The sequence below is a fragment of the Bos mutus genome, unplaced genomic scaffold (genome assembly GCF_027580195.1).
Source record: "Bos mutus isolate GX-2022 unplaced genomic scaffold, NWIPB_WYAK_1.1 CTG393, whole genome shotgun sequence".
NCBI lineage: Eukaryota > Metazoa > Chordata > Mammalia > Artiodactyla > Bovidae > Bos > Bos mutus.
This window is the reverse complement of record NW_027219879.1, coordinates 6259-29627: the sequence shown is the minus strand read 5'-3', so window position 1 is coordinate 29627 and position 23369 is coordinate 6259. Positions and strand designations below refer to the sequence as shown.

General features: G+C 47.9%; 2 protein-coding genes across 2 annotated transcripts; one reads left to right on the top strand and one right to left on the bottom strand.

Annotated features, from left to right (window-relative positions):
• Nucleotides 1-15806: 15806 nt before the first annotated feature.
• On the bottom strand, nucleotides 15807-16592 carry LOC102287773 (melanoma-associated antigen 10). The gene has a single exon (XM_070366981.1). It carries the CDS (start codon nucleotides 16590-16592, stop codon nucleotides 15807-15809), a length of 786 nt encoding a protein of 261 aa, XP_070223082.1.
• A 3987-nt stretch (nucleotides 16593-20579) lies between these two features.
• LOC102264827 (melanoma-associated antigen 9-like) lies at nucleotides 20580-21215 on the top strand. The gene has a single exon (XM_070366980.1). The coding sequence runs from the start codon at nucleotides 20580-20582 to the stop codon at nucleotides 21213-21215; it is 636 nt and encodes a 211-aa protein (XP_070223081.1).
• The last annotated feature ends 2154 nt before the right edge of the window (nucleotides 21216-23369 follow it).

Here is a 23369-nt window from a genome sequence, read left to right as displayed (position 1 = left end):
GAGATGCAGGTTCCATCCCTAGTTCAGGAAGATCCCCTGGAGAAGAGAATGGCAACCCACTCCAGTATTCTTGCCTGGAGAATATCAGAGGAGCCTGGCAAACTTCAGTAAATGGGGTTACAAAGGGTCAGACACAACTGAGCCACTAACACTAACTCTGATCTGAGGGGGCCCCAGTTCCCATGCTGTTTCCATTCTGGAGTTCTACCATTGGATAGCCATGTTTGCTGCTTCGAGAAAGAGAAAGCACAGAAATGGCATACTGGCTCCAGACCTGAGCAACAATGCTCCTTCTCGTATCTCTCGATGGTAATGGCTAGTCACATGACCCTTCCTAACTACAAGTGGACAGGCGATGTAGCGTCCCCTGTGTCTGGGACGGAGGAAAGGAAGACAAGATACGGACAAGCACTTGTAGTCTCTCTCGTATAGTGATCCACAGTAGGTGCTCAATTAAGAGTGGCCATTATCATTTGTTATGACTAGCTTCTTCATTTCTTGGAAGAGTTTCTGGGAAAGCCAGATTTGCCTTGATATCCTCCAGATACCTAAGTGCCTCCTATATGTCAGTTGTTTCCAAACACAGTGTCACATTAATCTTAAGAGAAGCATGTAAATGTCTGTCAGGTGGATTTGCATGTTACCACATAGCACATTTCTGTACTTCCCTTTGCGATCCTGACTGTAACACTGACTGTAAGGTCAGTCGAATGAGAATGGTCTCTTTTGATGCAAGGCTATCTTCTCCTGGGAGTTTCAGCTGCCTCCACACAACTGGACTTGCCTGAGCACCTGCCCAGGTACCATTAGGCACACTGACAACCATGACATTCCTGTGGGTCAGGTACCAGACAAGAGGCCAAGGAAAGATGGATAATTTTTTTTTTTATTTTAAAATCTGAGCTACCAAGAAACTGTTTCTTCACCTCAGAGGAGGATCCCACAGTTTTCAAGAGTTCAGCCTTGAAAACCTTGGCTCCACTTCTGTGGCCCTTCCTCATCTACCATGTAGGATGGAGGCTTTGGGTTTTGACCACCTAGTAAGCTCATCCATCTGGGCATGTGTTCGTGGCCAGTTTCAAAGAAGACATCCCATTAAAATCTGGCTGGAAATGTCAGGGGTTTTAAAAAATCCCTCTCTTTAACTTCAGGTTTATATCCAAAGAACCTGCTGATTATGTGGCACATCAGAGTACTCACACACCCAACAAGAAAACATTTGGAGAATATGTTGAAGTTGCCCAGAAGGATTACCAGGTGTCTAAAGGTTACTATCCAAAGCCAAGGAACTGTTCTGGAGTTCTGGAGGGTTCTGGAGTGAGGGCTGGGACAGCCAGAGGACTTCTGCAGGGAGTTGGAAAGCTCTGTGTAGGGAAGGACAGGAGATCCTCCTGTGCAGCCTTCAGAAGGGGCAGCAGCGAGGAGCTGGTCAGACTGGCAGGTTCAGTTGGGCAGGAGGCCCCATGGCAGCAGCAGGGACAGGGCGCTGCCCTCACGTGGGAGGCGCTGGGACTGGACAGAGACGCCAGTCAGTTCTCAGCAAACCCCAGAGCAGCCCCACAGTGCTTCTGATTCTCCTTGACCCCTTCCTTCCGCAGGCCTGCTTTTTCTCACCTCAGAGGCATCGTGTAGCACTGAGAGAGGAAGGCGTGAGAGGTCAGAAGGTTGGGCCGCAGCCTGGGTGGGGCGGGAAGGGTGGGAGCTCCAGAGAAATTGAGACCAGGGCTCGGAGCCCACCCTGGCCCTCACTAGCACGTGGTCCTGGGAAGATGCCCAAGCCCCGTGGCTTCAGTTCTTCATCTGGGAGGCGAGCAGGTGTGAAGAGCCCCGTGTGTTGGGCTGCAGGATGGGCCTGAGGGACAGGACAGAGCTCAAAGGGTCTGGCGGCTGTTAGCCCTGTGATGGCGGCGCAGGAATCTCTCACACTGTTAACCCCAGAAACTCCCCAGTCTCTCCTCCTGCATTTTATTTTATTATCCTGTTCAGCACAGAATTCAGTCTCCTCCAGAGGCTTCTCATGTTTTGTTATTTAGCTTTTGTGGTCGATATTGTACTTCTCATTTGCTTCATTTTCTCTTCTTTAGTTTGCCAGGGTAGATTTTGGGAACAGAGACAGCAGCCTACACTTCACCACCATCTTGAGAGCTACAGGTAAAGCACTAAATCTGTAAATAATTTAAGCAGACTTGAAACCTTTATAACAGTTTTCCCCCATAAATGAATATGGTATACTGCTAGAGACTTTTTATTTGAGACTATTTATTTGAGACTTTTTTCCCCATGCTGCTGCTAAGTCGCTTCAGTCGTGTCCGACTCTGTGCGACCCCATAGATGGCAGCCCACCAGGCTCCCCCGTCCCTGGGATTCTCCAGGCAAGAACACTGGAGTGGGTTGCCATTGCCTTCTCCAATGCATGAAAGTGAAAAGTGAAAGTGAAGTCGCTCAGTTGTGTCTGACTCTTCATGACCCCATGGACTGCAGCCCACCAGGCTCCTCCATCCATGGGATTTTCCAGGAAAGAGTACTGGAGTGGGGTGCCATTGCCTTCTTCGATATCTATCTATAAATTTGTGTTGTAGTCTCTATTAAGATTTTATATATTTTGTTAGCCTTCTTAGGTAATTTTTGGATTTGTGTTGCAAATGGGGCATTTTTAAATTACATCTTCTAAATAGTGCTTTGTGTATGTGGCAAGGCTCTTGGTTTTACTGTAGTAATCTTCCATACAAAGTTTTTTCTCATTTTATTAATTTGAGTATTCCATGTATCGGTTTCTTTGAATTCCCTATGTGGATGACCATATTGTCACAAAATATTATCTTTTTCAATATTCATACTTCTCATTTCCTTTGACATGCACAGTCCTAACTCTCTGTTCCAGAGAATTTTTGCATTGTACAAGGGAGAGCATGCATCTTTGATGTGTTCCTGTCTTTAATGGGAATGCATCAAACATTTCATGTGTAAGTATGTTTGCTGTAGATATTAGGAAATGGAAGTTCCTTTCTAATCTCAATTTATTAAAAGTCGTACTCATGTTGAATTGATTTCAGAGGCTTTTCCCACATCCACTGACATGCTTCAATGATTTCCCTAATCTGTTACTGTGGAGAATTATACTTGAGCTATTTTCTAGTTTGAATCATATTTTCATTCTTTAGCCATAACCTGTCTGTTCATGTAATCCACTGCTATATTGAATATGCTATTAGTTTGCTTAGAATATTTGCTACTGTGTGGGTGAACTTTGCTCAAGTGTTCTTTGCATGGTAGGAGTGGGAGTACTCATCTGGTTTTATAGTCAAGGAGAGCTGGTCTGGGAGAATAAGTTAACTAATTTCCCAGTTTTTTTGTATGTGCTTTAGAAGAGTTTACATAAAATGGAGATTAGTTTTCCCTGACCATTGGTAGAACTGCCCACCCAAACTGCCTGTCTTGGAACATTTGAAGGTAGCTTGGGTGTTGACTACAATTAAAGTTTGTATTGTTTAAAGTTTCCTGTTTCTTTATGGACTGATTTGGTCTTTTTAAAAAAAATTGTCCATTTCACCCAGAATTTCAAATTTAATTGCATGATATTTATAATAAAACTTTATTATTATAACAGATACTGTAAAACACATACAGCAGTAGAGAATGGTATAAGGCACACTATATACTTGGCAGTTAGCATCAATCATCTGCAGTACCTGGCCGGTCTGGTTCCAATGTACCCTCACCCTCCCCACATCTCTGCCAATGGACTAATGTGAAGGTAGTCCAAGACAACAGGATGATTCATCTCTAAGTATGTCAGCATGCATTTCTAAAACACAAGGAATCTTTTATAAAACATAAACCCAAAACAATGATCATTCCTAAAAATTTAAATGTTTTAACAAGAGCAAATATCTAGTAATTTTTCACATTTACCTTATACATTAATTTTTTTTTTTAGTTTGTTTGGATCACAAATACCTCTATATATTGTGATTTTTTTTTTTTATGTTCCTTGAGTCTTTTTTAATCAATAGGTTTCCCCTGCATCATCTTTTTTTCTTGTAGCTTTTGTTGTGAAAAAAGCAGGTTTTTTTATTTTCAAGTTTTCCATAATATAGACTGTGTTGAATGAAACAGTTTGGTGTCATTTAACACGTTTGGCCCCTCAGCAGTTCTTTAGATTGGTAGTTACAGGTAGAAGTTTGATTAACTTGTTTATTTACAAGACTGCTACCTAGGTGATGGCATGTACTTCCATTAAGAAGAACATAATGTTTCTTGTCCTTTGTGCTGAGTTGGCAGTCACTGATGATCCTCTCCTTCTTTTACCCATTGGGGGTTGCAGAGGGGTAATTTGCAAATTTTCTCATTCAGTTTTAGTTTATTACCATAAATACTTTACATGTAGAAACTTTTCCTTGTCCACCATTTGCTTCTCTTGAGGGAATCATATAAGCATAGTTGCTGTGCTTTTACATCATTTAAATATCTTTGGCATCTATAGTTTATACAGTTTTAACTTATATTGTTTACATGTTATTTTTTTCTTTAGTATCTGCTCATATTTTTTTTTTAAAAAGTCTGTTCATAAATATTTTCAAGTAATTGGCATTTGTTTTTCGGCCTTATTGCTTTCTCTTTTTTTTTATTGCATTTTATTTTTATTTTTTAATTAATTAATTTATTTTCATTGGAGAGTAATTACTTTACAATATTGTAGTTGTTTTTGCCATATATCAACATGAATCAGCCATGGGTGTACATGTACATTTCTATATTTCTTCATTATTTCTACCTCTTCATTTCATATTTCATTACCTTTTCTTGGGTGATTTAAATAGGTTTCAATACATCTGTTTAAGTTCATTTCCCTTTGACCACCATTTTGAATTTCTTGGGTGATTTAAATAGCTCTTATTTGACTCATTGGAATACATCTATTTAAGGAGGAGAAGGGGATGACAGAGGATATATTTCCCTTTGATGGACGTGAGTCTGACCTGGGATTTTGGACAGGGAGGCTGGTTGCATTCAAGCAAAGAGTCACATAACTATTTAACTAATCATGTGATATTGCTTGAATTATTTTTTACAAGTTTACTAAATCACTTTATTACTTATGCTGTTGGAATTTTTCAATATATGCCCAAAAACTAGTGAGTGTAAAAATTATTTTTGAGAAGACTGTGAAGATGATGATGAAAGATACATTATTTGGGGAAAGTTTCAGAGCCCAGGGTATTTTGTTTTATTATTATTATTATTATTAATTACAGAAGAGACAAACATTTAACTTCTGGTGACAGAGCTGGGTTTACACCAGGAATGCAAAGGAGTTTAAGACTAGAAGATCAGTCATTATAATTGGCTGCATGTAACAGTCAAGGATTGTCCAGGAAAACAGAAACCACTGTAAATTTTTACCATGGAGGGAACTTAATGCAAGGGGTTGGTTACAAAAGTGGTAGGAAGACAAGCAGGAGAGAATTGGGAAACCCAATTTTTAGCAACACGAGTAAATCACTCATCCCTAGGATGGAAGGACAAGGAAAGGAGACAGTGTTACTGGAACCTGGGTGTTAGATTCAACAGGATTCAGAGCCATGATGGGTCAACCTCATGGGTGAATGGCTGGAGCCATGAAGAATATGGAACCATTGAAGGACAAGCCACCTGATGCAGAGGAAGGAAAAAATGTTTGACTGCTCTGTCTTCCAGGCTTCTAATCTCTTGCTGGTGTTTCTGGTTAGCTGAGCCAAAATGGCAGCCAACTGTTGGCTAGTTTGATTGCAGCCTGCTGGAGTCGGCCCCTGTATAATCTAGAACAGAGCAAGGAGGAATGAGGGATGGATCTGGGAATGTATAAGCCCAGGATTGCCTTATTACAGTAACAGATTGAGAAAAATCAGACCTACATCAATACAGAAAAATATCTAATAAAAATCAACATCCAGTCATCATAAAAATAAGTGTTAGTCCAAAGTATTAAACTGGGTAAAGAGTTTTGGGGAGGAAGACCAGAGACAAAGTGCCATTCTTATGACATCATATCAAGGGCACATTCTATCAACATGATTTATCACCATTGATATTGACCTTGATCACCTAGCTGAAGTACTGTTTGTCAGGTTTTCTCCTCTCTTGAGCCCAGATGCAGAAATAAAGAAGAGAGGAAGCTAGCACTTGAAAAACTTCCTAAATAACCAGCCAGAAATCACTGCTACCTGTGGCTAACTTGTCACACAGATTGCAACCCAACAAAAAATATTCAGCCCTATTTCCTGCAGTGAAACAGAAATCTTCCAACATGGGAAACAATAAAAGGGATCATAGTGTAAATAGAGAATATATGGGGGTTTCTGTCCAATTCAAGGGACCCTGAATATCAGAGGAAGGGGTGTGGGCCTTATTTTACATGCTAAGTCACTTCAGTCATGTCACACTCTTTGCGACCCTATGGACTGTAGTCCTCCAGGGTCCTCTGTCCATGGGATTCTCCAGGCAAGAATACTGGAGTGGGTTGCCATTTCCTTCTCCAGGGGATCTTCCCAACCCAGGGATCAAACCTGCATCTCTTATGTCTCTGGCATTGGCAGGCAGGTTTGTTTCCACTGGCGCCACCTGGGAAGCTTTTATTTTATGGATGGTAGAGAAATAAGCAGCAGAGTGACATGATCACACCTGGGCTGTCTCATCTTCCTCAGTTCCTCTTGGGAGTGGGATTTGGATCTGTTTTCTTATATACTATCCTCACTGGATATGAGAAAAGCTTAAATGTTCTCAGTTTGCAATGTACTTATGAATACCTCAAAAGAAGGGCACCATTTAAACTCCCATCTAAGAACAATCCTTTGCTCATTTTGAGATCAAGTTGTTTCAATAAGACACACTTTCAGTTCACCTGTGTTCTCTTTATGCTTTCAGATCAAACTCCATCCAGTGACTGCTCGACATCATGGCCCCAAACCCAGGAAAGCATGAAGTCTTGATGAGGAGCTGAAAACACCAGCTGAGCATCCTCACTGTGTATTATGGACTCTCTAACCTGTGGTCATGTGCACCATTCATTTGCATCAGAATTTTGGTCTTAGGCCTATTTTTGTGCTTAGGTATCTATCACCTTACTGTCTTGACCTCTCTGTTGCTAGAAGGGTGGATTTGCTAACCAAACACAGTCTCAGGTCCTTTTGACTTAAGCAAAAGTGAACAGAATTATAACTGCTCGTTTCATACACTCCCTTTTGGATAATAGTGACAGGAAGGCCAGGCCTGGAACTGGCACTGTGCAGCACTTGTTTCCTGTGTGCTGACATCTGACACACACACTATAAGGGAAGGGCCAGAACGTTTATCCCGTTAGAAGAGGCAGGTCTCTGTGTCTTGAGTGTGCCAGAGGGTATTTCAGGAAAGGACTGGGTTTTATACTTCTGGAAGTCACAGAATACTGTACTCCTCCAAACCTAAATAGCCTTCCTATTGTGCCTGGTTGGTCATTTCCTCCTAAATGCCACTTTGGTTCTCCCAGCACTTGGAGGACACAGGCTCAGCTTCTCATTCTGTGAGGAGCTCTTTCTTGCCATCATTTTGTTCTTTCACAGCAGTGATCAGATTTTCATGAAAAAAAAAAAAAAAAGAATTTTTTGAAGCTACCCATGGGCTAAAATAGTTCTGTCTCTGTTGGCTATGTAAGTGTCAGGGACCTCTCCCACAGATGTTTGCAGAGATATACTTGTGTCACCGCTCCTGTTTGTGTTTATGGTCACGTTAGACCTGTTAAATGTACTGATGCTGCTGCTAAGTTGCTTCAGTCATGTCCGACTCTGTGTGGCCCTATAGATGGAAGCCCACCAGGCTCCCCTGTCCCTGAGATTCTCCAGGCAAGAACACCAGAGTGGGTTGCCATTTCCTTCTCCAATGCATGAAAGTGAAAAGTGAAAAGTGAAAGTGAAGTCGTTCAGTCGTGTCCGACTCTTAGCGACCCTGTGGACTGCAGCCTACCAGGCTCCTCTGTCCATGGGATTTTCCAGGAAAGAGTACTGGAGTGGGGTGCCATCGCCTTCTCTGGTTAAATGTATTGGGGGTCAAATAAAGTTGATCCAACCAGATTGCAGGAGCCTCGAGAAAGACATTATTTAGTGAACACTTTCTGATCTCCCACTGAGTGCCAAGGCCCATGGTGGACACCAGGACCACAGAGTATGACAAGTAACCCTTACCCATTGGAGCTCACAATCTTGGTAGCTTAGTTGCTGCTAAGTTTTGGCAATTTTTCAGAGTTCTGATAAAGTTGGTTCTGACAATTTCTGCTTGAGCTGTTTGATATTTCTGAGGTTCTAAAGATTTTCTTTTTAGAAAATTTTAAAAGGTGATATCCGTTCTCTAATAGTTGTGGTACTATAAAGGTTATACATTTCATCAGGGGTGAGTTGAGTAGTTTCTGGATTTTGAGTAATTTTAAAATTCCACTTAAGTTCTTGAATTTATGTACAGTACATAGATTTTTTCTTAGTGTTTCCTTTTTATCCTTCCAACATCTTTAGTGTAGGGCTTGTAGAACTGTAGTGATAGTCAGTATTTCATTTCTGATACTAGTCATTTGTCTTCTCTTTTTTGATTTTGTTTATCTGGCTAGAGTTTTATCAATTTTGTTGATCTTTTCAATGAACCAGTTTTTTTTCCCATTATTTTTTTTATTTTTGATTTCAATTTTTTTCTTTTCTGTTTTTGGTGTGTTTGTTTGTTTGTTTGCAGATTTTCTTTTTTTCTAAGGGTATAGTTTTCCTTCTTTTTCTATTAAATGTTAACGATTTAGATGTATCCCATAAATTCCAATCGGAGAAAGCAATGGCACAGATTATTGATTGAGGTCTTTCTTCTTTCTTAATCTAAGCATTAAATGCTATAATTTTCCCTCAACACTGATTTAGATGCATCCCATAAATTCCAATACGTTGCCCTTTCATTTTAATTCATTCCAGTGTAGTTTCTACATCCTTGAGAATCTCTCTTTTACCTGTGATGGTTCTTTAATTTCCAAGTGTTTTGAGATTTTTCTTCTCCTTCCATATTGTTTGATTTCTAGTTTGATTCTTTTCTTGTCAGAGAACATACTCTGCATCATTTAAATTTTTTTAGTTTGTTTTGAGGATACAGGATTCTATCTTGTTGAATGTTTCACATGTGCTTGAAATAAATGTGCATTTTGCTGTGGTTGATGCAGTGATATTTAGATCCATAGTATTTGTGAATCACGCAGGGCACAGCCTGCCCCTTGGGCAATGGTTCAGTTCTCCATGCTTTTGATATTCTGTCTCTGGTGAAATTCCTGCATGTACAGCTCAGGTTGAACTCAGGAGTTCCTACAACTTGCTGGGATCCCTTGCTCACCTTTGCTCTTCCCCACTATCTGCCCTCACTCTGGCTATCAGGAGACTCTCCTTGTGGTCCTCTCACACGGAGTTGAGGGTATTTAGTTTCCTCACTCTGTTGTGTACTTCCCTTGAATGGATTCGCCTAGATGACCAAGTAGTTAGATAATACAATAACAGCACAACAGTGTGGGATCTTAGTTCCCTAACCAGGGATCAAATTCCATGCTCCCTGCATTGGAAGTGCAGAGTCTTAGCCACTAGACTGCCAGGGAAGTCCCAGTTTGTCCTTTTAGATTCCACATGTAAATGATAACAAACCATACGTATCTTTTTCTGTCTCACTTATTTTACTTAGCATAATGCCCTCAAGCTCTTTCCAAGTTGTTTCAAATGGCAGGATTTCCTTCTCTCACATGGCTGTATACTGAATATTTGTATCTTTATCCATTCATCCACTGACAGACGCTTAGGCTGTATCCATATTTTGGCTATTGTGAACAATGTTGCAATAAATGTAGGAATGAAGATATCTTTTCGATATCCTATTTTCATTTCCTTTTGATTCCCTGGTGGCTCAGATGGTAAAACATCTGCCTGCAATGAGGGAGATCTGGGTTCGATTCCTGGGTTGGGAAGATCCCCTGGAGAAGGAAATGGCAACCCACTCCAGCACTCTTGCCTGGAAAATCCCATGGACAGAGTAGCCTGATAGGCTACAGTCCATGGAGTCGAAGAGTCAGACACGACACGACTGAGTGACTTCACTTTCACTTTCACTTTCATACACTCAGACGTGGAATTGCTGGATCATATGGTAGCTTCCTTGATTTTGTTCTTTGATGCACAGACTTTTTTTTTTTTTGAGGTCCAATTTATCTATGTTTTTCTTTTTTTGGCCTGTGTTTTTGGTGTCATATGCATGAAATCATTACCATTTAAAATATTTCTAGATATATAAATAAACACAGGATAAGAAGTACACATATAATTCGTTGCCCTGTCAACCAACGGGTGCCCAGAAGCAATGACCCTTCAGTACCAATGAGCACACTCAGTGCACACATCTAGTTTTGTCAATACCATTCGGCAATAAAAGGAACAAGGGCTCCATGGAAAAATTGATGATTCTAGAATTGGGACAGAAAATACGGAAAATGAGCCTGAAGCATCTTGTACGGTGTGAAAAAAAAAAAAAAAAAAAGTGCTCAAAAAACTTTCAAAAGAGGAAGCAACATTTCCAGGGGTATGACAAAGGTATATACAAAGGGATTTGACAGGAAAAGCTCCCAATGGCCAATCTGAGAACAATTTGAAAATTAAAATATATAAAGTTGCACTCTTGCCTGGAAAATCCCATGGACAGAGGAGCCTGGTAGGCTGCAGTCCATGGGGTCGCTAAGAGTTGGATACAACTGAGCGTCTTCACTTTCACTTTTCACTTTCATGCATTGGAGGAGGAAATGGCAACCCACTCCGGTGTTCTTGCCTGGAGAATCCCAGGGACGGGGGAGCCTGGTGGGCTGCTGTCTCTGGGGTCGCACAGAGTCGGACACGACTGAAGCGACTTAGCAGCAGCAGCAGCAGTATTGGATTTTAACCCAAAGTGTAATAAAGATACCATGATTCCATACTGAGAAACATAAATAATTTCTTACTTACACAAACAAGGATAGACAAGTGTTCCACACAGAAAAACCCCAGTTTATGCAGACACTCCCACTTGTAGAAAGTGGAGCATAACTCCCCACCCCTGAAGCATGGACTGCACATCATGACTTTCTTCCAAAGAGGACAGGATAGAGAGGGGACATACAACAATCATTTTATCACATACACCTGACAAGCACTACCTCAGCCACATGATCAATGAGAGCATCATCAGTGATCAGTTGTGCTAATAATATATACACTTGATACAATGTGATGAGAATAGGATTTTACATCTGTAAAATTCCTCCCCCAAACTTGTAATCCCAGACTAGTCATGAGTAAAATATCAGACAAATACAAGTCACGGGACATGGTGCAAAACATCTACCGAGTACTCCTCAAAACTGTCAAGATCATCCAAAGCAAAGAAATGTTAAAGCTAAGAGGAACCCAAGGAGACATTACAACTAAATGTTAGGGTAGTTTCCTTGCCAGGATCTGGGAATGGGTAAAACCTATAGAAATCTGAGTAAAGCATGGGCTTTAGTTGATAACAAATAATGCATCAATACTTCCTCCTTAATTGTAATAAATATAACATATTACTGTAGGATATTAGGAATAGGGGAGACTGGGTGAGGGACATAAGAGATTTCTGCTATTTTCACAATTTCTTTTCAAATCTTAAAGGGCTACAAAGGTTAAAAGGGTTATAAAGGAAAAGGTGAAAATAAAGTCTTGTTTTCAAAATAAAAAAGGCAAGGAAAATTTGGGCAAAACATGCTGAGTATGTTAAAAAAGGAAACAGAAAGGAAACCAAACACAAGCACACAGAACCTGTAAGTGTGAAACAACCCTTGCTAAATTAGCTTCAGCTTTTCCTGTCCCTTAACCTTCAATCCCATATAATATACTAATTGGACATTACCTCTTCCACCACATTGGAAACATCTCTGGATCCACTTTTTCTCACCTCCAATCCCACAAACACTGCCTCTGATCCAAAACCTCATGGATCCACGTTTTTCAAGCCCCCAAACAAGGCCAGGTGTTTTGACCTGGAACCCTGTACTTGCTCAAAAACCACTTTAAGACATCTGCCAGTATTATTTGCCACAGAAGTCTGTCAAGATCCAGGCAGGGGTAAGTGTCTTGCCAAGGATACAAGGGTCCAGAGCAAACCTTTAGCTGTGCGTACATGTGGGTGTTCCATCGATCAGTCGTGTTTGACTCTTTGTGACACCATGGACTGTGGCGCAGCCCCCACCCCGGCTCCTCTGTCCATGGGATTTCCCAGGCAAGAATAGTGGAGTGGGATGCCTTTTCCTCCTCTAGAGTATCTTCCCACCCAGGGATCAAACTTGCATCTCCCACATTGCAGGCAGATTCTTTAACAGTGAGCCTCCAGAGAAGCCATGAGGAAACACAGGGACTTCTCAGAGGAACAGAACATTCACTGAGAATCCTTAACCCAGGGGAGATGCCTGTCCAATCTGTGATGCCCAAGGCAAAATCAGCTTGGGAACAGGGTGGTGTGTATCCACACAGAGACTGCTGCAGAAGATGCTGGATCCTGGAAATGACCCCAGATGAGTCGGTGGGGGCGGGGGGCAGTTTGGGCCTCCTAGCAATCAAAGGCCTGAGGTTCTTATGTACCCAGAGCAAGAATCCAACCACACTTAGCAGTCATATCCAATAAGGTGCATGAGGAGTACCTGTAATGAGAGCTGCCACATATACATCCTGGAGTGCCCCCTGGGGCTGTGGTCCCAGCCTTGGCCCCAGAGCACAGACGTCCTCATGGAGGCCAGGGTGGCAGCTCATCTGCAGCGGCATTTGCTCCCCACTCCCTCTCCCGGCCAGCCCGGGCAGGTCTCATGAGATCTCCAGGGGCTTGCTGCTTCCATGTCTCTGGGGCTGCTGACCCTCTTTGCAGCCTGCACCCCTGGGACCCCAGATTCCTCTCCTGCCTGGCTCCTTTCTGAATCCTCATTGGAGTCTGGGGCCTCTGGCGCCTGGGTGAGCGTCCTCCCAGGCATCTGCTAGAGCTTGTCCTCTGCTTGAACAGCCTGAATGGGGACACCAAAGTGCTAGCTGGATCTGCAGGTGGCTGACCAGAAACCCCTCTGCCTCTCACACTCAGGCTCAAAAGCCAGTACCTCACAGTCACATTCAAAAGATCCTGAGTTTACTGTAACACGTTCCACAGGGATTCCACAGGGAATGGTCTGATATACTTCAGGATCTTAGAGATGTGCCCTGCACTTCCATGGCAATGATTACTACTGACCCACCAAGAGACTTGCCCAGGGGCTGCATCAAGTCCTGCTGGCTCCACCTGAAGCACCGTGGAAGGGATGCTGCTGTGGGATTTCCAAATAAAGTTACACACATGAGGACATCAGGACCAGGGCCTAATCCACTCTCAGTGCATGGGGCAGGATGGGGGGGCAAGCAGGACAAAACCCAAGGCCAGGTGCCGGGGGAGAGGGGGCGCTATGGGCAGCAGGTGTGGGGGCCTCGGGGCTGGGACCCACGAGGAGGACACCCCAACCCCAACAGGGGCCTTTGGCAGCTGGCTGCTGCCCTCCTGATGGAGACTGAGCACAGCCCTGAAGGGGCTGACAGTGCAGCTCATGGGGGGCGGGGGCGGGCTGTGGGTCTTTGGGGAAGGTGGGTGGAATTCCTGCAGCCAGCTCCCTGTGGGGCAGCCTCTGTCAAGGGTCAGAGGTACAGGACTTTAGTCTCTGGGAGAGGAACCACACTCGGAGAGATGTGTGTCTGTGTGTTATCCTGACTTGAGGATCAACCCCCAGGCGCCTGTGTCCCTTCAAAACAAATGGTCGTGACAAAAATGCTTCTGCTCAAAATTCACTGGCCCTGGGTCATCACATGACCCTTCCTAAGTGAAGAGGCCTGGCAGGGTTGTGCCCCCATGTGTGCAGGGAGAGAGGAAGACAAAGGTGACTGAACACCTGACATCTCTTCAGTTCCATATTGCCTAGCAGATGCTCAACAAAGAGCAGCAGTTAAAAATCTCCTTTGTTTTGGGGAGGAGAGTCTGAGCAGGTCACATGGGTCTTGAAATTCTCCACCTTTTCCAAGTGTCCACTGACTATCTGGCAGCTGCCATATACGTGGCCAGAATGACATCTCCTGTTCTGTTGTTCTCTGGCACTCAGCACGGAGAGCTGCCCCTCAGCCCCCTGCACCCATTCACACCCCCCACTGCAGTGACCTTACCACCTCCTTAGGCCCAGAAGTTGCTCCTGCCTTTTGATGCCAGGCACAGCCTTAACCTGTGTCTCTGTTGCCTCCACACTTTTGAACCTGCCTGAACCCGGGGACGCTGGCGGATGTTGCATCTTTCCTGGCTACTACTTATTTGTTGTGTTATTCGGATCTCATACTCTGTCCCTCTCTCCCCTGGAAATTGTTTTGTTTTCAAGACACCTCAGAGAATTGGCAGCTCAATTGGAAATGGAAGGATTTGTGTACCTTTTTTAAGTTTCTACCTGTCACTCTTAATAAACGCAGTGAGAAAATAAACTAAATATTACTTAGAAGAAAAAAAAAAAAGAAAGAAAGAAAACCACTCAGAATTGCTGTTCTGTGTTTTCCTCCCAGAGAATATATTATTCAATGTCAGTGTTTGTGTGTGTTTCAGGGTGGAGAGCAGTGTCTCCAGCTGGGCACAGCTCACTCAAAGATCCCAAGATTCTAGTCACACAGCAGGTCCTGTCCACTTTTGCAGCTTCTCTTCACTCATTTCATCCAAATGAAATCTAGACCATGCTCACAAGTGAAAATAATAAAGTCCAGATGCCCAAATAAACTGTCATTTCAATGTACTTGGTAATCAGCTTCCCAGGGCAGAGAGAGGAGGGCCAGCACAGGGAATACTGGGCCATACATAAAAGAGCAAGATTCACATTTCTCTAGGATTCCTAGCAGATGGTGGGTAGAAAACACCTATTTCATCCCTGTGGTCAACAGCTATGGGACAAGAGCCAGGACCCCTTCCTTCCTGCCCTAGAAAGAGATTCTCTGGGGTTTATCCAAGAAGCAAAAGGACACCTCACAGCAATGATCCATTTCAGAGATTCCCCTCATCCCCAAGACAAAGCTCATGTGACTGCAGCTCCTAGACCATCGCTGTAAGTGCAGGGGTGTCCTGCTTCTCCTAGTGTGTCCACCGCTAACATGGCCTTTCACGGAGCAGAGAATCTGTACACATCTTTGGAATAAATGAGCCAGTGAGCAGGGGTCGCAGATTGTCTGCTACTTTCTTTAATAACTAAGGAAAATTCAATAAACTGAGATAATTTAGTTACTGTGAATGACATACAAGAAGGACATAAACATGAATTCACTATAATTACTTTTATTATCTAATTCTTCTCCATTTCAATACTATTGCTACATAAGTTCACATTTCAAAACAGTTCTAATTCCTGTTCCATTGTATTCTGTTCAGGACCACAAAACAAAATGGAAGACTTCCCAATCTCTTTTACAAAACAGCAAAACTCTTGTTTTTAAACTGGGTAACCAAAAATACACTGGGTTCAGTATCATTCACAAAGCTAAGATACTGAAGTTTCTTTAACCTTCTATGAAACCAAACTTTGAAAAATTTCTAAAGAAAACAGAAATGAATCCCCATGTCATTATAGAGAACAGCAACCAAAGACGCTACACACACTGGTTCTCCCAACTGGCCCTCACTTCTGACTGAAGGCTGACTACTCCCTCTTCAATCACAGAGGGAAGGATCAACCTGGCTGCTGCTCTGGCTCAGGCCCCCTATTCCTCCTCCCTTGCAGCCTCTTCAGACAGGAGTGGGAAGGCCCTCAAAGCCCTTTGTCTGACCCTGAGCACAAATGCCATGACTTGCTGTTTGCTGGTCTCCTCATAGGCCCGGGGACCCCACAGGAACTCATAGCGGGCAGGGTCACTGTCAGGCACCTGCCGGTACTCCAGGTACCCCTCCCGCACCCACACTTGGGTCAGCAGCTCCCTGGGCTCCCCAAAGATGCAGTGCTCACTCCCAACATACATCCCCATCCTGCTGAGTGCTCCCCAGACCACCTCTGCAGGGGCCAGGTCTCCACTCCACATGATCATGCTGAGGACCAGCACCAGGAGGCCTGCCTTGGGCAGGCCCTGCCCATCGCTCAGCATCTCATCGCAGGTGAGGCCCAGTGTCGGGACCATGACGTAGAGGTGCTCTGTGGGATCCACCTCCTTCACCTCCACACCAAAGACCACCTGCAGGCACTCTAAGGCTTGACTGAAGACCACCGGGAAGTACTCCTGGTTATCCCTGAAGACCTTATTCAGCATTTCTGCTGGGGAGGTCAGCTTCTTGGCTCGATACTTGAGGAGCAGGAACGTCATAAGGTTAGTCATCATCTCATCCAGAATTTCTTGAGGCAAGGCCTCCACAGGAGTGGAGGAGGATGCTGGGTGGTAGGAGGCCAAGTGGGATGCAGCCTCCCCCACCTCAGCCCCCAAGGGCTGCGCCTCTACAGGGCCCTGGGCCTCGCCTGGGTCTTGAAGGTCTTCCTCGGGTTTGCTAAGTGCACTCATCTTGACCACGAGCACAATGCCTGAGGTTGAACAAGACATGGAAGTGAGGCAGAGATACAGATGGGGACCAAGGGCCTCGGGAGACAGGAGGTGTGAGTGGCCTTGGCTAAGAAACGCATCCTGGATGGTATGACACAGGCCACTTACAGGTCTCCCCTTGAGGGGTGCCCTCAGACCTCACAGGAGTGCTCCTCCTGGGAGGCCAGTCCCCTGGATACCCGAAAGAGGAAGTGAGGTGGCTCCCCAGGGTGTGGTCAGCACAGCCCGAGATTTCCAGGGCCAACAAAGTGGGAGGAATTGGGGCCTTCTGGGGCCCCTCTGTTCTGGGATAGGGAGCCTCTGGTTCACTTCAGGGCACCCGCTCACCTTGATTCCTGGACTTCCTCTGCTCTCTGAACTCAGAACACAGGCTTCAGACCTCTGGTTTCGCCTCCTGGTTCCTGGAGCTCCTGTGAGATAAATGGAGGTGACAGCTAAGGGCTGTACTGTGGCACAGCCCTGGGCCTTCTGTGCTGGTAGGAGGGGGTGGACTCTGTGAGGTGGTGGTGGGTCCCTTGTATTGCTCACCCTTCCCTGGCATGGCCTGGACCGTCCCCTTTGGAGGAGTAGAAAAAAACTCAGAATAAGACGCAAGCCCGAACAGAAAGCGCTGAGGGGCCCCACATGTGGCCGCACCTGCCCAGGGCCTCGCACGGGTCCTAGGCTAGGGAGATGCTCGGTTCAGCTCCTCCTCATGTCCTGCCTGGCCTCCCAGCACTGACCACAGGGGAGGGGGTCTGCTCAGTCCAGCCTCTGCCAACCTGAAGCCTCCGCCTGTAAAACCTCACCTCCCGAGGTCCCTAAGCCAGAGGTCAAGAAACTGCTCACCCTGCTCACCCCACTCTGGGCCCTCCAAGACCCTCTTGCAAGGGTCAAGATCCCTCCCTGTTGGGGTCTAACCGCCTCAGTCCTTCCTTGCATGGAGCCTGGACTCCAGGCAGCACCCAGGGCTGTCCCGTCCGCCATTTTGAGACCTCGCCACTTTCACAAGGCCTCCAGTTGCTCTGAGACTCGCATGTTATGAAGTCAGACAGGCCGAGTGTGCTCTCACCGCAAAGTCTCCCAGGGCCAACTACAGGGGCAGGGATCTGTGGGGTTCTGTCGGTCCTCACTCAGGGTCCCCCCAGTCCTCCTCAGGTACCTCACCTTGCCTCCGCAGGACCTGGATTCTCACCTCTCCGCAACTGAAGCCCCGCCCCTTATACCAGGACCCCAGTCTCTTGAGGACCCGGATGTCAGGAGGTTAGCGCATGCCTGTTGCGCTCATCCTGCCCGCACGGTTGCCCTGGACTGACAACAGAGATGGGCTTCTCTGAGGTCTCCTCTGATTAGGGGTCCAGGGTCCTCTAGTCCCTCTTCAGGGTCCTCAGGGTCTTCAACCCTGCAGGACCTGGGAATCGGCCCCCCTGAGGCCCCGCCCCATATGCGAGGTCCCCAGTCAGAGACCCGGATGTCAGGAAGTGCGACCACGCACTTTGGGCTCATCATATCCCAGGGCCGCCAAGGACCAACAGCAGCTACAGGCTTCTCTGAGGTCTCCTCTGATTGGGGTCCAGGGTCCCCTCAGTCTCCCTCAGGGTCCTCAAATTGAAACCCTGGAGGAGTTGGGCTTCTTCCTTCTGCTCACCTGAGGCTACACCCCCTTTCCCAGATCCTCAGTTTGTCTGAGACCCAGATGTCAGGAAATGCAGCATGTGCTCATCTACCCTCTGTGCTCCCTGAGCCTTGATGTGAGGGTCCCGCCTCCAGTCAACACAAGGGGCATCCCCAGATCTGCCAGGGATCAAGATGAGGTCCCTGAGGGAAGATATAAAGAACCCCACAGACCCCTGACCCTGCTGTCAGCCCTGGGCCGCCCTGGTGGTAGGATGAGCACTTGGCAGCCTGTTCTGACTTCCGCATCTGTTTCTCAGAGACATTAGCTTGGTAAGCTGCAGTCCATGGGGTCGCTAAGAGTTGGACACGACTGAGCTACTTCACTTTCACTTTTCACTTTCATGCATTGGAGAAGGAAATGACAACCCACTCCAGTGTTCTTGCCTGGAGAATCCCAGGGACGGGGGAGCCTGGTGGGCTGCCATCTATGGGGTCACACAGAGTCGGACACGACTGAAGTGACTTAGCAGCAGCAGCAGCAGCAGGGCAGGGCCTCAGATGGGCAGAGGGAAAGATCTTAGTTCTTTTGAGAGTCAAGGTGAGGACCCTGAGGGAGGACTTTAGGGGACCCTGGACCCAAGAGCACAGTGGGCTCTGGGAGGACATAAGGCGGATGAGCACATGCTGCATTTCCTGACGTCTGGGTCTCAGAGAGACTGGGGAACCTGGTACAGGGGTCTGACTCCTAATATCCAGATTTCAGACTGGTGTCCTAGTATAGAGAGCAGACTTACTGACATCCAAATCTCAGAAAGACTGGGGTCCTGGTATGAGGGTTGGGGCGTTAGTAGGGGAGGGGAGAGGAAAGAATCTGAAGTCCTACCTGGAGATAAGGTGAGGTCCCTGAGGGAAGAATGAAGGGACCTCAAGTGGAGATTCTAGGGATCCCAAGGTAAGGCTGATGGAACTCCACAGATCCCTGTCCCTTCCATCAGCCCTGGGAGCCCTCAGGGTGGGAAGAGCACACTAGGTCTGTCCTGATTTCCTGACATCCAGTTCTGTGAGACTGGGGACCTGGTGTGAGGAGCAGGGACTACGGTGGGGAGAGGACAGAGCCCAGGTCCTACCAGAAGTCAAGGTGAGGACCCTGAGGGAGGGCTGAGGGTAGCCAGATCTCAGACCAGAGGCAACCTGGTAGTCCCCGGGCAGGACAGCCTCGTGCCGCATTGCCTGACATCCCTGTCAGAGAGACTGGGGACCTGCTGATAGCAACGGAACCTGCAAATGGCAGACAGTACACTTCCAGGTCTTGTCTGGAGTCTAGGCTCCATGCAAGGAAGGACTGAGGTGCTTAGACCCCAACAGGGAGGGATCTTGGCCCTTGCAAGAGGGTCTTGGAGGGCCCAGAGTGGGGTGAGCAGTTTCTTGACCTCTGGCTTAGGGACCTCGGGAGGTGAGGTTTTTCAGGCAGAGGGTGGAGGCTTCAGGTCAGCAGAAGCTGGACTCCCAACCCCAATGGAGGACTGAGCAGACTCCTGCCCCTGTGGTCAGTGCTGGGAGGCCAGGCAGGACGTGAGGAGGAGCTGAGGACCAAACATCTCCCCAGCCTAGAAGCTGCAGGAGACCCTGGGCAGGTGCTGCCACATGTGGGGCCCCTCAGCGCTTTCTGTTCAGTCTCAGGTCTTGTTCTGAGTTTTCCTGAAGGCCCCCAGAGGGGAGGGACCAGGTTGTGCTGGGGAAAGGTGAGCACTACAAGGGAGCCCTGAGGGGACCTCCCACCACACAACTGAGGGGACCTCACAGAGTCCACCCCTCGTACCGTCAGAGAATGCTCAGGGCTGTGCCACAGGATACCACTGAGGTGCCCCCTCCATTTCTCTCACAGGAGCTGCAGGAACCAGGAGGTGAAGGCAGACATCTGAGGCCCAGGTCCTGAGTTTGGAGAGCAGAGGAGGTCCAGGCAGTGCCAGGAGTCAAGGTGAGGAGGGTGCCCTGAGTGTACACCAAGGGCTCCCCATCCCAGAACAGAGGGGGCCCCACAAGGGCCTAATCCCCTTACCTTGTCAGTCCCAGAAATCTCGGGCTGTGCTGACCACACCCTAGGGAGCCACCTCACTTCCTCCTTCAGATAGCCAGGGGACTGGCCATTCCAGAGGCATGCCCCTGTGAGGTCTGAGAGCACCTTCAAGAGGAGACCTGCAAGTGGCCTGTGGCTGCCCAGGGTGCAGTTCTCAGGTGAGGCCATTCACAGCCCTTCTATCCACCATCCAGGCCTGTGGTCCTCATCTGTCCCCATTTGCCGCCATGCCTCACTCTGTGGTTTGATCACAGGCATCATGCTCATGGGTCGAGATGATTGAGCTGAGCAAGCTCGAGGAAGACCTTCAGGACCCAGGCAAGGCCCAGGGCCCTGTGGAGGCACAGCTCTTTGGGGCTGAGGCAGGGGAGGCTGCATCCCCCTCAGCCTCTTCCCCCACAGTCTCCTGCTCTGCCCTTGCAGAGGCCTTGCCCCAGGAAGCTCTGAATGAGATGGTGGCTAACCTGATGAAGTTCTTTCTCCTCAAGTATCTGGCCAAACAGCTGACCTCCCAAGCGGAAATGCTGAAGAAGGTCCTCAAGGATAACCAGGAGCACTTCCTGGTGGTCTTCAGTCAAGCCTCAGAGTGCCTACAGGTGGTCATTGGCATGGAGGTGAAGGAGTTGGACCCCGGGGAGCACACCTACATCATGGTCCCCACCCTGGGCCTCACCTGTGATGAGATGCTGAGCAGTGGGCAGAGCCTGCCCAAGGCCAGCCTCCTGGTGCTGGTCCTCAGCCTGATCATGCACAATGAAGACCTGGCCCCTGAGGAGGCAGTCTTGGGAGCACTCAGCAGGATGGGGGTGTATGTTGGGAGTGTGTACTGTGTCTTTGGGGAGCCCAGAGAGCTGCTGACCCAAGTGTGGGTGCAAGAGGGATACCCAGAGCCTTGGTATTTGGTAGGGTAGGGGTGGAGCCAGGGGCATGTTTGTCAACCCATCTAGGCCTGGCCCCCTGAAACAAGGCGCATGGCAGCAGATGGGAGCCTTTGCAGGCAACCTGAAACATACTTTTCTGTACTTTCAGATGAGAGACAAGCTGGGGATCACATCTCTGTCCCCAGACCCCTCCCCACACTGGGCCAGGGCTGCCTCTCCACATCACCTCTGTGACATCATGAGACAAGTAAGGAAGCGGACCACTTAATTGGCTGCCTGGCCCAAGATCCAGATTCTAGAATCTCCAGACAGTATTTATTGGGCACTACCACCCTGCTCTGAGGCCCTTCTGCCCTGACCATTCACTGCTTGGGTAGAGAATGCTCCTGAACTAGACTGGCTCCATGGATAGTCAGAGTTCCAACAAGCCATGTGCAGCTCCACTCGCCCCATCCACTGATGGAGAGCCCACAGCAGGGCATCCCCCTGATGTCACCCAGATTCAAATGTGGATTCAGAGGAAGCTTTGGAGAAGTGGTGAACCCAGAACCCAGATCCGGGCCCCCAAGACAACCTGCCCCACAGGGCCCGAACCTCTTCCTCTCGTCTGGGGGCTCAGCCCACCAGGACAGCCACCTAACTCTGCTCCTGACTGCCACCCTCCCTGCTGTGTCCCTGCCTCCCAACTGCCTGATCAGAGTAAATGCTCCTCTTCCTGTCCCCGATGCTACTATCTGAGCTCAGACTGCATGGCCTGGGGCCGGTGCTGTCAGCCTAGGCGCCCCCACCAGCCTGAACCCCTCCTGTCTCTCCTCCTCCCACCGGTGTTTCATATACCATGGTTCTGTGTCACCCTGCATGCACATCTGTCCTCATCTGCCCCGGATGGAAAGCATACCCGAGCCCTCTCCTGTTTCAGCCCCAACGTGTCCATGGTGCCCTGGTGGGGCTTCCGGTGGTCCTAGGTCTCCTTCCTCATCGCCCAGCACTCTGGGTGGCTGTGCTGGCCATGCACTCTGCACAGAGCTCATCCGGGACCCAACACTTTCTCATGCAGTTCTGCCCCTGGACCACTGGCTCTTCTTGTCCTGACCACCTACTGTCCTCCTTCCAGGCAGGACCATAACATCCTTTCTCCATCCGCCCGAGTGTCAGGTGCTCTCATCTGGGAGTTCTGGGGCGCCCTGTGTCTTCCTGCAGCCTGCCTTTGCCCCCCTCTTCCTCCCAGGCTGTGGCTGCTGTGCACAAGTCTGGACTGCCCCCCACCCCCGAGGTTAGCTGAGTCCCAGGAAGGCAGGATCGGTGTCTCACTGGTGCTGTGGGAATGTTGAGTCAGCAGAGCAGTGCTTTCCCTTCCAGTGTGCAGCCTGCTTTCTCCTTGCAGAAGCCTCCCAGCCACAAGTTGAGGGGCAGAGGCTGCCTCCTGGATTTGAGGCCTCAGCACTGCCAGGACCCGGAGTGGTCACCAGATCCAACTCCCTCATGCTGGCACCCTGCTCCAGCAGCCTCCAGACACCCCAGAATCTCCTGGTAGTGGTTTCAGAAAATGAGTGAGGGTCCTGTGAATGGTTGGTGGGCTGCTGCTGTTCCTCCCAAATCCTGGTTTTGAAGTAGACTTTGCCCAGTGAACTGGAGACCTATGACACGTGGCTGCTGATGGGGCAGCTGTGAGGACCTGCTCCGTGGCGTTTCTCTGCACCTGTCCCTTCCCTGTCTATGGGGTCACACAGAGTCGGACACGACTGAAGTGACTTAGCAGTAGCAGCAGCAGTCCCTTCCCTGCTGCTGGCCCCAGCTCTCCTCACGTGCCCAGATGTGGGGACTGAGCCACAGGGAGTGCTGCCTCCCACCCCACCTGGGTCTCTGAGGCTTGGTGAGGGTTCCACTTTCCTCCTGCTGTGCGTTTACAGGCAACACTGACCTGGGACGGGCTCAACCCAGATTCTCGGGTTCCCGCATGTCCTCCTTGGCCGATGCGGTTTCCTCTCTGAAATGCCTGTTGCCCATCTCTCCACTGAGCTGTGTGTCTTTTCTGTGCTGAGTTTTGGGCACTTCTTTTGGGTCTGGGTGCTTATCCCGCCCTGGTTGGTTGTGTTTCAGATTCATCCTCTTCTGTTTGCAGGCTAGTGGCAGACTCTATTCACCCGGTCTCTTGGAGCTGTAAGTGCCCCAGAGGTCGGTGCG

What these genes read in the sequence shown, in the direction of transcription:
- LOC102287773 (XM_070366981.1), bottom strand. Translation starts at nt 16,592, where the DNA reads ATGAGTGCACTTAGCAAACCCGAGGAAGACCTTCAAGACCCAGGCGAG.
- LOC102264827 (XM_070366980.1), top strand. Translation starts at nt 20,580, where the DNA reads ATGATTGAGCTGAGCAAGCTCGAGGAAGACCTTCAGGACCCAGGCAAG.